The sequence below is a fragment of the Pithys albifrons genome, chromosome 28, assembly GCF_047495875.1.
Source record: "Pithys albifrons albifrons isolate INPA30051 chromosome 28, PitAlb_v1, whole genome shotgun sequence".
NCBI lineage: Eukaryota > Metazoa > Chordata > Aves > Passeriformes > Thamnophilidae > Pithys > Pithys albifrons.
The window spans coordinates 6267377-6281756 of NC_092485.1; the positions used below are offsets into that span (position 1 = coordinate 6267377).

Here is a 14380-nt window from a genome sequence, read left to right on the forward strand (position 1 = left end):
TGCCCCTTGCCAGGGACATGCTGAGCTCCCCTTTCCCTGCCCCATCCCCTCTCAGAAGGTCCCTTATCAGCTGCAATGCCTGGAGAGGAAGGACACAAGCCTTGTGCTCTCCATGAGTGTTTGGCCACCCAAAACCTTCCCTGTCAGCCAAACCAAGTCACCTCCTGAAACCAAGTCACCAAGAGACAGCAAACGCCGAGTGCAAAACCAGGGTCTTTTATTAGAAATCTCCTCGTATAAAAATTATCATGCTCTACACAGTCATCGAATAATTCATAAACATCCAGGCACTGAACTTTGTTTTTTTGTGTGTTTTTGTTTTTTGACTGGTCAGTACATAAAGCAGACGCATTTCAATCCATATGGTCATCACATACATTAAGGAACCACCTATAGAAATCAGCACTTTGAACACAGTCTAGGTTTTATTTTATTTTATTTTGTTGTCTGATTTTTTATGTAAATTTTATGTATTTTTATTTATTTTTCCTTTTTGCAACATATAGAATTTGGTAGGATATGGGGGAGAGTGTGAAGAGGGACGGAGGAAGACAGTAACAAAAGAAAGTGAAGGATTAAAAAAAAAGAGAGAGAAAACAGAAGGTTCTGCACAACCACAAACAATCTCACAAATTCCAGAAGAGGGAAAATGTTGGGTCTCTTGTTCTTTTTTTGCCAAAATACAGAAAAAAACCCCAAAGACTTGCCAAGTCCGTCCCCTGTTCCCCGCACTCCGTCCCCGCTCCGCTGTTGCTGTCCCTCCACGGGAGCCATGCAGCGACACTGTGCCGGTGGAGTAGTTTTATTGTTTCTTGGTGTATTTTTTGCTGCTGTTGATGGCCATTTCCCCAGGAGCTCTGCCCGTTGACCCTGCAGGAGCGTGTCCCCCACTGCCACCTCCCTGTCCCGTGCCAGGTCCTGCAGGGAGCGGCTCAGCTCCCTCCCGGCCGCGGCACCCGCAGTCCCTCCGCTCCCTGGAGCTAAATCGCGTGGTTGCTGTAGCTGACGTAGGTCTGTTTGGTGGCCAGTGCTGGAAGGAGAGACAGAGCTCACATGGATTATTAATGGAGTCTACCCTCCCCTTCTGGCTCCTATCCCACCCCCTGACCCAACCGTCACACCAGGAGATGCTGGCAGGGATGTGAACAGGGTTTGCTCGTGGATCTGGCCAGCACTGGCACACAGGATCCTTCCCTGTGAGGGCACTGAGCCCTGGCAGAGGGGCTGAGCCCCAAGGCAGCCTCAGTGCTCTCTAAAGACAGTTCATCCTGAAGAGAGGCCCCAGGATGTGACATGAGCCATGTGAATGTGCTCTCAGGCTCCCGTTCACTTCCCTCAGCAACCTCCTACAGACAGACCCACAGGGGTTCCACACTCCCAAAGCTCAGCTTGTCCCAGTCCTGCAAGGCATAACTTGGGGGCCTCCTGCTCCCCACAGGGCTGTGCCACTGCACTTGGTAGGCATGATGCTCTGTGGAGATGCCCCACGAGGCCCCCAGGCACCCTGGGGCTCAGCAGGCACATTGACACCTTCCAGCCAAGGACATGGACATGGCACAGGATGGCAAAGCCCCGGACACCCTGAGCAGCACAAATGTGTCCTCTGTGGAGCCATCCCCTGGCACCACACGGAGGGGACACCCGGCAGCTCATGGTGCCTTGCTGACAATCGAACCTTGCTGCAGGTTTCCAACTGGTGTTCCCAGATAACAATTAGATAGAGCAGAAGAAATTAGAGCTGACAGAGCTATTTGTTAGCTGCGATGTTTTTGTAGCCAATCTGCCCATATCAAAGGCCTGTGAATTATTTATTCTGTTGTTTATTTAAGGATACGTGACCTGCCAGTGACAGAGTGAAAAATGTCCCCTTGGTGCTTGTGCTGATATCCCTCCCATGTCTCCTGCCCCCAGCACTGCTGCTGTGCTCACTCCCTGCCTTGGCACACCTGGGAGTTCATGCTGAGCTTCCACATCCCCGTGAGAGACATAGTGGAGCTGGAGCTGCAGCAGGGACTCAGCTCTCCCTTCTCCCAGGATCCTGCCTCGAGTCCCCACAGAAGTCACCTTACCTTGTGTTTCCAGGTTTTCGCAGAGCTCCGATTTGGCCTCTCCATTGGGGCGGAAACCTCCTTTCTGAGAGAACTTGTTGGACATGGTGGCCGCAGTCACCACTGCCTTGAGGCTGCGCTTGCGCTTGGGGACGTTCTGCTCCGGGTGGAAGAGGATGATGTACACCTTGGGCATGTAGAGCATGCCCAGGGACACCGAGGCACTCAGACTCACCGAGATGGTGAGCGTCGTGGTCTGGATGTACATCTGCAAGACACAAAGGCATGAGCTGAGACCCCCCAGAGCTCTGTGGGATCTAAAAGGGTCAGCTGGGAAAGGAGGAAACAGGTGAACATGGAAAAGTTAAATAAAGCGAGTGGAGAGCCAGTGCTGGGAGTGTTGGCACTGTTGGATTTTAAACATTAGGCTTGATGCTCCACCAGCTACAGGGCAGGAGCTCCAGCGCTGGTGGTGGGCACAGCAATCACACCCACTCCAGGGCACCCCCATGCCCCATCTCCCTTCAACAGGTAATTCCCATTCCCCAGCTGGCTCCTGGGCCGTTGTCATGTAAGTCACATATTACACACCGACGCTGCCTTTTTGCAGTCAAAACTAATTTCACGCTCACTGTCCAGGACTAACAGTGACAGATGTTTTGCAAAATGAAAGCCCATTAATCTGACTGTAGAATAATCCATTTTTCTATGGAGAGCATTTGGCAGACTCCTCACAAGCCGGGGGCATCTGAAGCAGGTGGTAAGGGAAGGAAGAGACCTCCTCCCTCTGCCCATCCCACCTTCTGGGATGGCCAGGAGGGCAAGTCCCTGCTCCATGGGCATCCCTGTTCCATCAGCATCTGGCACAGGGCTCTGTCCTCTCCAGCATCCTCTCCTCCACGCAGCTCATGTGCTGGGGCTGTGGGGCTGAGCACGGAGGAGCCTCTGGGTGTCCGGATGCCTTTGCACACACCTGGTTTGCAGGTTACTGACAAGGATTTAGAAGGAGCTTTAAAGCAGTTCCTGGACTTCACCCATGACTCCATCACAGTGTCCAGGAATTCTCCTGCAGGTGTTCCACATATGGGATTTAATGCCTTATGAGGAGGCACAACCTGGAAGAGCCATGGAAGCCCAGGGGATGCAGCAGCCACAACAGGGGGTCCTCACCTCCCCAGGGCCACACACTGACCTGGGGGCTCAGTTTCTGGAGTGTCTAGAGCAGAAAGGTGGTGGGGGCACATGCTGAGGCAGGGCCTCTGCACAGCTCCCTGGGGAGAGGGGCAGGGAGGCACTTCCATGCCAAGGGTGAGAGCTGGTGGGAGACACCTGCTCCCACCAGGGCTGTCAGCATCCCCAGGACCTGCAGGTCCCAGCTGTGACTGTGCAAAGCAAATCAACACATGGCTCAGAGTGTTGCAACTCGGCCCTGAAGGGAAAATGCCACAACGCTGGTTCTGAGTCAACTGAAAACTTTGGTTTGTCCCCAGAATAAAACCTCCTGCTGTCACATGCACCGGTTTGTTTGTTCCACCTTCTCTCTCTAGGCAGTTTTTGGAAATAAAAATGTCATTTCATCAAGCAAAGTCAAAACATATCTCTGTGCCAGAATATGTGCACTTTTTTTCCTTCTCATTTTTTTTTCACTCCAACTCTTCAGACTCTGCTGCAGGTATCCTGGACTGGCCAGGAACAAGGGCAGCACTGGGACCCCAATTCCCGGCACGCCAACCCCTATTGGGAACCAGCCCAACTCTGGCTGACACAGTGTGACCATGGTGGGACATGGCTGAGCTCAGCACCCCTCCCAGCTTCCCTCCTGCCCCCTCTGCTCCTCAGAAATGCCTTTCTGAGGAACCTCACTTTCCAACCCAGCAATTTCCACATTTTGTGCCTTTCCATCAACTCCCCCCCCATGCCTTGGGACTCGGAGGCATTTCAGCAAGAAGGGAGAGAGCAGCTTAGCTGAGCTCAGACATCTCCCACGTGCCTGGGCCGGGGCTCCCAGTGCCACCAGGGACTCCCCTCTGCCAACACCCCCACTGGCACCGGCTCCAGCTCTCCACACTTTCCCCTTCTCTTCACCTCCTGCAACACTTCTGGGGTCTCCCAGGGCCACCATGGTGACCTTCACCCCAATGACGCATTCACCAGGAACAGCCCACACCAACCTCCACAGCTGTGTCTGCCACAGCAAACCCCTCAACAGCTCACAGAGGAATATTTTTAGCCTGAAGCTTCAACACAGCCATGGAGCTCTGCTCAGTTAACCTTTTGCCACTGCAAAAAATGACCATTTCTCACTATTTCAGTTCCTACTCTCTTAATTGGTTTCCAGCCCAGGACCTGCTTTGCCACTCTGTTAACAAGACTTGAGCTTCCTCTGGAGCTCTCAGAGGAGTGTGCTGTGGTTACTGAGGAAGTTCCAGCTCCTGGCCCAGCAGCAACTGCTGCTTCATGGGCAGGATCAAAGAGCAGAGCCATCTCTGACTCAGGGCAATGACGTTGCATTGAGGGACTGCAGCAACCTGAAATGACCCTGCACAAGCCCCCCAGTCCAGTGCTGTGCTCAGCCCTTACCCAGGGCTGCACAAGCATGTCCTGAGTGGGCAGTCCAGGCTCAAGGCACAGCCCTGCACAGCTTGTGCTTGTCCCACAGCAAATCTCTGCATTAATTGGAAGCTCCCCCCACCCTAAATCCATGTCTGGCCCCACTACAAGAGATTTTGCACCATGGTGGATGCTGGGGAAAGGTGAACGTGCTCAGCCTTCCTCCAGCACACTACACACCACCGGACACTCCCTCTCATTCCTTCCCTCTCCCTTTTTTCTCACTGAAAGCAAATGTGATAAACAGAGAAGCAGACAATGACTCCACTGTTCCGCTGCCGCCTTATCAGCGCAGGAAATTGTCTCTTTCTTTAGATCCTCTGTTATTGCTATTTCTGTAATCCGCCGGGATCGCGGGGATAAGAGGCTCTTTTCAGAAAAGGCTTGGGGGACTTGTTACAGTAATATGCCACCTCCATGCAAAGATGTGGGCATGAGGTAAAGCAAATTAAAATAAAAGCAGAGATTATTATTCAACTCCTCCAGACCACGAGGCCTTGCTGCAGCCTCAGCTGGGGTCAGGGCAGAGGTGCCAGCAGTCTGGGGGTGCAGGTCTGCCCCATGGCATCCTCAGGATTCCAGCTGTGCTCTCAGCTGACTCTCCTGGCTTTTCTTTTCCCAAGTGTGCAGATGCTCCATGGAGCCCAAGTGGCTCTTGGTCCCAGCAGCTGGAGTGAAGGCAAGGGGATCCCTCCCCACAGTGACCTGGGGATGCCCCAAGGGCCATCCCCAGCAGTACCAGCACCACGTGGGGTGATGCTGATGCCAATACCCCCAGTTCATAACCCCACGATACCCTCAGAGCCAGACCCTCTGTGCAGGCTGTGCAATGACTCCTTTTTGACCTTTTTCTGCCCAGGACTGCAAACCAGCAGCCAAAGCAGCAAGGCAGCCTCGAGCACCTGCTCCCCCTGGCTGTCCCTTTGAGCACACCCATCACCCCTCAGCACAGCGCAGGGACACTCAGAGCCCTTTCTGACAGAGCACCAAGCTGGAATCCCCAAACCTCTCCAGGGATCACTCGGCAGTGGCGGCTGTGAGACAGAGCTCTGCATCCAAGGGGAGTTGGGAACATCACTTTTCCCACCTCTAATCAGCTTGTTAGCAGCCTAATAACAGAGCAGGCCTGTGCATTACAACCCCCAACGTGAGGCTCAGCCTATTGTGGAGCTGCTGCCTGACAGCCAGCGCTCGGCAGCCCTAAATTATCCCGTGACAAGCTGCAGTGAAGAGGTGAGCAACCTTGCGCATAATCTACAATCATTATCATTTCCATCTTTATTACCCACAGTATGCCGAGCACATTAAGAAGGCTTTCAGGGAGCTTTTGTTTTGCAATAATTTCTTAAAAAACCTGCTTTCTTGTTAGTATCTCCCCTGCCATCTCATCAAAATGGAAATGCTGCAAAAGGCTCCATTTATTTCCTTTAATTCTCCTTCACACTTCCAGCCAGCCTGGTGAAACCTTTTGGTTGAGCCAAGGTTAGGGCTGGCTGGGCAGACTCGGCTTCCTCGGGGCCAGGGCTGGATGCTCCAAGCAGAGTCAGTTCTCCAGGACATGACAAACTCAGGTGTCCACAGGAAAAGGTCTCTCAGCAAACATCCCCAGCCCTTTGCAACAGGTGTTCCCAAAAGCCATGGCATCAGCAACTCAGCATCATGGGAACACACTCAGAGGTCCAGAGAGGGATCTGGATGGTGGGTCACCCTGGGGATCTCCAGGGAACAGCAGCTCCAGGGTTTGTTTGTCAGAGCAGCTCTGGGCTGGCAGGCGTGAGCCGTTTGCTTTGACATAAACGCGATGATTCCTGTTTTGGCTGGCAGGCAAAGGGATTGGAGTCTCATTCATGAGATTTTTATTCTTTGTTCTTAATCCCTTGCACTTGAGCACAGAGCCTCATCCAAGCTGGCCTCAGTCCCCTGGGAACTCAGCACAGGGGAAAGGTGCTGGCTGGGCACTGCTTCATCTATTTCCATGCAGAAAAGGTTCTTGTGACACCGAGGACCTGGATCTGCCCTTGGAATTCATCCTCCCCCACCCCACACAGCAGCAGCCTGTGCTGCCCACTGCTCCCATCTGGAGAGGGGAAACAGGCTCAACAGGGCAAGCAAAACTCTTCCCACCCCAATTCCCCAAGCTGGCCGGGCCAAGGGAAGCATCCTGAAGGTGTGACAGCCTCTCTCTGCCCTGCTCCTCACAGCCCACTGGACACCAGCCAGGCCTCTCCCCTCCTCCCTTACCTTTTCCGCCGACTGCGATGTCCCAAAAAATATCGGGATGAAGGCTAACCACACAATGCAAGTCGTGTACATGGTGAACCCGATGGGTTTGGCTTCATTAAAGGTCTCTGGGACCCCACGGGTCTTAATAGCGTACACAGTGCAGGTGACCATGAGGAGCATGCTGTACCCGAGCAAACAGATGAGGGACAGGTCCGAAATGTCACATTTGAGGATGCCCCGGGCAAAGTGGGGGTTTGTAGTCCGCTGGTCCTCGTAGTCAATAACAGAGTGGGACGGGTCCACGATGAACCAGATGCAGACGCCGACAAGCTGCAGCGAGATGAGGCTGAAGGTGATGACCAGCTGGGAAGCAGGGCTGATGAACCGGGGGGCACTCACCGACTTCTTGCCCTGCTCGAAGATGCGGTAGATGCGGTTGGTCTTGGTGAGCAGCGCGGCGTAGCTGATGCTCATGCCCAGCCCCAGGAAGATGCGTCGCAAGGAGCAGGTGCTCAGGTCGGGCTCGGCGATCATGAGGAAGGTGGTGGCGTAGCAGAGGAAGATGCCCGTCAGCAGGACGTAGCTCAGCTCCCGCCCCGATGCCTTGACAATGGGTGTATCATTGTAGCGCACAAAGGTGATCACCACGAATAGGGTGGCGATGATGCCCACGATAGCGATGAAGACGGGGACCACAGCCCAGGGTGAGCTCCACTCCAGCTTGATGATGGGGATGGGGGTGCAGCTGGTGTGGTTCTCGTTGGGCCGTTCATTGAAGTGGCAGCGCTTGCAGTGGAACTCGTCCAGCTGGTACTGGTACCCGTCACATCGCTCGCAGTGCCAGCAGCAGGGAATGCCCTTCACCAGCTTCTTCCTCTCTCCTGGCTTGCAGGGCAGGCTGCAGATGGAGCTGGGGAGCTGGGTCCCACGTCCTGGCCACAGCATGTTCTCCACCTGTGGGGGACATGACACCAGCCCTGCTGACAGCATGCCAGGCCTCTGCCAGGCACCCTCGGGGCACAGGGGATGCCCTGCCCTACCTCTGCTCACAGCAGTGCTACCCAGATCCAGCCCCCTGCCCCATCAGCACATCCCATGAAGGGTCTGCTGGAACAGTGTTAGGGTGGTGATGAAGATCTCCATTGGCCTTTTGGGAAAATTCAACATCAGAAACCCAAACCAAAGTCCCACCTTCTCTGGGAAAACCCCATCTGCTCTGTTGTGGCTTCTCTTTTCTGTCAGATGCCCAGAGCCTGCAGGGTGTGTGTGGTCACACGTGCTGGTGGGCCACTGCAGCTGAAGCACAAGTGTGTACTTTGGGATACCCTCCCCTCTGACCCCCTCAAGTTTTCCTGCGTGACTTTGCACCCATGGGCTCCCTCACAGACCCTACAGGGTGAGAAGTGACACCTGCGGGGCCCTCCCCTCGGCACAGACTGTTCCTGACCCCACCACAACACCAGCCAGCGCTTACCTTGAGGTGCAGGTGGTCTGTCCATTGCCCAATGACTTTGTACTCAGGGGTGGAGTTCCTGATCTGGTACTGGTAGATGTCGTAACGCCCTGGTGCATCTCCGTTCTCATTGAATGTCACGGGAGTCCCAGCAATGCCTGGGGGAGAGGGGAGGCTCAGCACCCACAGCAACCCCAGCATGGGGGGGCCCTGGTGATGGGGCCCAAGAGGGCTCTGGTTTGATGCTCCCCCCTCACTACTTATTTTAAGAAATGGAGAAAAGCAGCTTTAAAGTTAAATCAAGTGAAGTCTGCACAAAAACACTAACGAAAGGAAGGAAGTAAAATATCAAGCGAGAGGGAAAAATAAATAGAAGAGACACTGTGGAGGAGATCAGAGAGTGGAGATAAATAGAAGTAATAAGGGAACAAGACAGAAAATGTTTATTAAGGAGACAGAGCAAGGGGAAAGTGGCATTTCCAGCAGAGATCTGAGATAGACAAGGGCAGAGCAGCAGGATTCAGTGGGACTTCTGCCATGCCGGAGGAAAGGCAAGGAGGTGGGGGGAGAGGGCAAAAGAAGAGGCTAGGCAGGATGTCAGGGTGAGGGCAAGACTGCTGCTGGGTTACACTCCAAAGCCTCCTAGGAGATGTGGAAGTTCAGACCTCCTCATCTGCTGATCTGCTGCAAAACCACCTTGTCTCTGCACCCCTTGTTTGGACTGCAGCAGGTGCCAAATGGCAACATGAATAAATTGTGGGTGCTGCTGTGTGACCCATAATGGGGCACAGCCAGGGACTCCCAGCCCCTGAGCTGCTCCTCCCACCGCCCCAGGCACAACAGACCTGAGAAGTTGACGTTGCGGATGTACTTGAGCAGCTCCACACCATCCACCGGGTCCATCTTGGGGCACAGCCCGACCTTGCCAGGGCACAGGTTCTTGTGCATGTTGTGCAGTGCGTGTCCCATGGCATAGACGGCGTCGATGACAAACTGGACCTTCCCCTCCTGCTCATACGAGGAGTCCTGGCCGATCCGCTCTCGGTCTGTGGGTACAGGGGACGTGTGTTCATCTCCCAGTGCCCCAGCCAACCCCCAGAGACGTGTCTGCTGCACCCAAACCCTTGCAAACAAACCCACTCTGCACTGGAGGAGCAGCTGGAAACTGCTCCAGCCCATTCCCAACACTGCAAACCCAGGTGATATGCAGCCAAGAAACATTCCCAGGTAAATACCCAACCAACTTCCCTGTAACGTAACTCCCATAGTCTCAGTCTCTATCAGTGGTGTCAAGGACTGCCCAGGCAGCATCCACCACTCCCTATGTGTCCCTCATCTCACTCTCAAAACCTCCTGTCCCCCTGCTCCCCTGGTCACTCCCTGCCACCCTTTGGCCTCACTGACCCAGCAGCCTCCCTGGCTCACAGGATCCTGCAAGGATCTGGCAATTACCAGTGACAGCTGCCTTCATCCCTGTCATAACTGCCCTTAATGGGACCAGAAACATGTTAATCACTTAGGAGAAGACACTGATTAGTGTAACATGCTGTTAATTACAGCTAAGAGAGCATATCCCAAGGGGCACTGGCACGATGGAGAGCCCTGGTCTCTGCCCTTCCATCCCCACCTCCACAGCACAGCTGGGCACCCGCCAGGCCACAGCGAACGGGAAGGAGGGTTTGTCAGAGAGCCAAGGGCACAGCCTCCCTCCTCCAGAGGGGCAGCACTCCCTGGAAAGCCATGAAGGGTGTCCAGAATTAACTCTGGCTCCACCATGCTTGGATGTTCCCTGATGGGACTGTGAGATTCACGGGGGCTGAGGGGACCAGGCACTCAGCCTGTGCAGGTGGGGGCAGAAAGGACCAAGCAAGCACTGGGTGGTGATCCTCTCCATCTCTGCTGTGGGAGGGTGGGATGAAGCTGGCACTGGATGTGGAGCAAACCCTGCTGAGAGGGGATGGCCCTGTGAGCCACACTGGAGGTCCCTGTGCCAGCAGGAGGTGACACGTGCCACTGACATGACACTAAAGCGGATTGATAACAAACTGACCGACAGGAAAAGATGATATCAGGGAAGTGAATTCATAGCCCATCCTTCAAAGTTATAAAAATGCTTTTGGAACATGGAGATTACTCATGCAAACCCTGCCAGGTGATCCCTCCTTCCACATTATTGACAGGAGCCATTAATCTTCTCCCTCAACTTTGAGCCCTTCCCCACATTCATCTCTGAAGGTGCAGACAAGCCACTCTGTCTTGTCAAGATAATTACCCATTAAAGGAAGAGATGTAATAGACTGTCCAGGGGAGCTGAACCCATGAGGATGTCCCAGCCCTGCCACCACCCCCAGCACTGTCCTGCCCGGGGGACACATGGGACCCAGGGCTGGTCCCTTACGGCTCCTTGGCTTCCCAGCAGCCACCTCAGTCCCACACAGATCCCAAAATCCAACCCACTGCAATAACACAGGCTGTGGAGGCTGCATTTTCATCCCAGACATCCCTGTGCCCTGCAGGGAGCATCAGCCTGGCATGGTGGGAGAAGCCGGATCCGGTGCCAAGGCTGAGCATTGCAGATAAGGAGACATCCCTGGGGCTGTCTGTCTGTCTGTCTGTCAGCACCTTGCCCCAGGACCCAGCTGCTTTTTCCAGGTGGGAATTAGGTTGGTGCACAGAGGGGCATTGTGGAGCAGGCAGCCAAGGCTTGTTCCCAACATGGAGACAATAAATCTCTGCCAAACTCAAATAGATTAGGGCCACGAAAGGGATGTGACTTGCTGATTATAATAGCAGGGTCGTGCATCGTTTTACAGGGCTGGTAATTAATTTTCAAGTGCATGATGAGGCTCTGCAGACCCCTCAGAGAAGGGATGCAGATATCTGCTCCAGCGGCGGATGAGAAGGGATTAACATCAATTCCCATCACACCAGCAGTGCCGGCTTTTGGCAGGAGTTAATCAAAATCACTCAGAGTCCTGCTCCAGGGAGCTGGGGATGGAGAATCTCCAGAGCTCACCGGAGCTGCTGGCAGCACCCAGCACCCATTGCTGTGTTTCTGGGCTGAGTGAGCCCATCCAGGAGCAGGGATGCTGCCCCCACAAGGGATGTTTGTGGCAAACAAATTATGAGTTCTAGGACAGGTTTTGGGGGTAAGGCAAGGAGTTGCCATGAGGAATTCCATCGCCCCAGCCCTCACCCCTCACATTCCTCCCAGCCTTCCCATACAGGGATGGCAGCCACGAGCTGTCATTGTTCAGAGTGGGACACTTCAGTTTGGTTTTTGGGGTGCAATAAACAGGCAAAGCTGGCATTTTTCTGGGCAAGTTGGACTCTATTGAAACCTGAGAAAATAGCCCCAAAATGGCCCATTTGCATCAGCCCGCAAGGCAGGAGCTCACAGATCTCCACAGGCAGGTGATTTGCTTCACCATGTGTTAGTTCCCTGCTCTATCTGCCAAGCAAACACTCAGGAGATGGTTTATTTGCTGACAAGTTCAGATAATTTAAAGACAGCTCCTAGGACATTTGCCATGTCATGGTTTCAGCTGCCTCCACTGACACCTTGGCCGTGAAATATCACCCATTTAAAAGCTACATCACTGTGAAGATGAGGAGATCAGTGTTCTGAGGACCCGCTCGTGCATCTCCTGTGCTAAGGGGTTTGTGATGCACTCAGGAAGGATGAGGAGCTCTTGGCTATCCAAGGCCATGGCCACAAACCAGTTTCCTTGCATGCCCTTGCTGCTTACCCAGCTCATGCCTATGCATTAGCCATAAGACTGTGCAGATCATCAGCTGAACAGCTGGGGAATGCCTGCAAAGAGAAGGATGTGGAAGCACCATCCCACTCATCCTCAGTGGTGAAAGCAGGGGGGAAAAAAACCCTTAATGATCAAACTTCCCAGGCACAGCCAGGTCCATCTGCTGGCACACCACGGCTTCCACAGACATCCCTCCCAAGGGACAGGAGGGACACACAAATGTCCTCAAGTCCTGCCACGTTGGAGCCCAAGAGCCACCGCATCATTATCTGTCTTCAGCCGGTGCCAGGAAGGCAGTAAATCTCTCCCATCTCTCAGTAAACATGTCACCTCCTCGAGCCTCCAACCATCACCTGACAGCAGCGCTGTCAGCAAGACAGATCCCCACTGCCTTGTTTACTGCATTTGTCCCTAAAGCCTCTTTTGGCTGGAAGTAGCTAAAATGCACAGTGGTGGTTGAGAAGGGCATCAGAGACCTGGAATCGGGCTCTGCCAGGATCCCCACCTGGCTCTGATGTTCAGTAAAAACCAACCACACTCACAACCAGGACCATATCCCCTCTCATGAGCCCTCCCTGGCCCACAGCAGCCCTGCAGCTCTTACTGGTGCACTTCTTGATGCTGCTGCCCTTCCTCAGTGCGTGCCGGCTGAGCTTGCAGTGGAAATTATCCTCCCAAAACTCCGCAAACCAGATGTTTCGGCGGTTGTTGTCCAGAGTCCTGCTGGAGAAGTAGCGGTCGAAACCTGCCCGGGGAAAAGTGGATGGAGGGGCTAAATCCCTGGGATGGCAGAGAGGTTCATAGCATGTCCCCCAACTCCCCAGACAGAGGGAAAGGGCACTCTCGTGGGTGATGGGAACACACCAGACTGTGGTGGGTTTGTGTCCGAAGCACCACCTGGGCAGAGCTGCAGGTGGAAAATCCACTCAGGGAAGATCCACTGCAAAACACAGGGATTTTCTGGGACATTGAATAAATTCTCTAGGCACATCAGTGCTAAAAGGAAGAATAAGGAAAACATGGCATGCAGAAAATAAGGAGGGGACTGGTGACAGCCATCATGGCTTCACCGAGGGCAAGTCAGATGGTCTTTAAGGTCCCCTCAAACCCAAACCATTCTGCAATTCCATGATGATTTCACAGCCAAAACCTGCGGTGAGGGAGCTGCTATTGGGGCAGGCAGAGGACCCAGGGGCAAGCTGAGGGCACCCACCGAGCACAGCCCATACCTCTGACAGAGACCCGCTTGGGCAGGATGGTCACAGAGCCCTCGGCCACCTCCTCCAGGTGCAGCACTGGAGCGATTTTGGAGCCCCAGCTGTCAGAGCCCATCCAGATGAAGTGCCCTGTCTGGTTCGCCCTCTTGGCCGCCTCCAGCACCCTTCTGCAGAGAGAAGCAGCAGGTGCTGGGACACCAATGCTGTGTCCAGCCCCAGGGAAGTGGTCATGGGGCAAGGAACAGCACTGAGGCATCTCTTGCTCCGGGCATATATTTGGCACCAGGCACAACCTGGTGTATATGGATACACAGGAGCAAATGGTACAGCCCAGCTCCCACATCCTCTGTCCTCATAGCCAGGGCATACAGGCTGCTTCTCCCACCTCATTTGCATATTTGCTGACTGGTAATTGAATTTCCCCTTAATTACCCAACATTAAGAAAAAAAAAATCAGGTTATGCTGCAGCAGGCAGGGAAAGCAGCGGCATGGAGAGCGTGTGCTCCCAGCTCCTCAGCATCACCAGCCAGGGCAGAGGAACAGCCAGTGCTGCCAGCACCCAGGGTGGAGCTAAACTGGGCTCTGCTGGGCTCAACTGGGCAGCTGAGAAACAGCTGGGAGTGGAGATACCAAAGGATCCATCCTGCTGAGCACCCCTCATGGTGCCAGAACTCAGACACACTCCTGCACACTCCACCGGCGCCAGCCAGGTCAGAAACTCTTAGTGGTGGATGGGAGTGGAGCGTTCCTGGATCTGACCCTTCAGGCTCTGCTCCCCAGGGCTCGCTGTCCCCTCGGGGGCTCGTGTGGGTCCCCAGTCATGTGGGAGGGGAGCCCAGGGCAGTTCTGTCTCCCCGTTCAGAGCAAAGGCGTCTCCCCCGCGTCAGAGCTGATCATTTCAAGTCCAGATGGTGCTTGAAACGTGTAATAAGGAAAAAAACCCACAGAAATCCAGCAGAGAGTGCAGACGAGATGGGAAGAGGCAGGCGTGCAGTGAGAGCCCTGCCGGCTGCTCCGAGCTCCAGGCACAGCCCGACACAGGGCAGGAACAGCCCATCAACCACCCC

General features: G+C 54.2%; 1 protein-coding gene across 1 annotated transcript in view; it reads right to left on the bottom strand.

The window, feature by feature from the left end:
• Positions 1 to 216: 216 nt before the first annotated feature.
• GRM4 (glutamate metabotropic receptor 4) overlaps positions 217 to 14380 on the bottom strand; it is a 29093-nt gene continuing 14929 nt past the window's right edge. Inside the window, exons 4-10 of the mRNA XM_071578494.1 lie at positions 13325 to 13479; positions 12700 to 12840; positions 9180 to 9380; positions 8356 to 8492; positions 6900 to 7835; positions 2070 to 2316; positions 217 to 1030 (exon numbers count right to left, since the gene is read on the bottom strand). Of these exons, the coding sequence (XP_071434595.1) occupies positions 981 to 1030; positions 2070 to 2316; positions 6900 to 7835; positions 8356 to 8492; positions 9180 to 9380; positions 12700 to 12840; positions 13325 to 13479 (1867 nt within the window). The 3' untranslated portion in view covers positions 217 to 980. The remainder of the gene's footprint in view (positions 1031 to 2069; positions 2317 to 6899; positions 7836 to 8355; positions 8493 to 9179; positions 9381 to 12699; positions 12841 to 13324; positions 13480 to 14380) is intronic.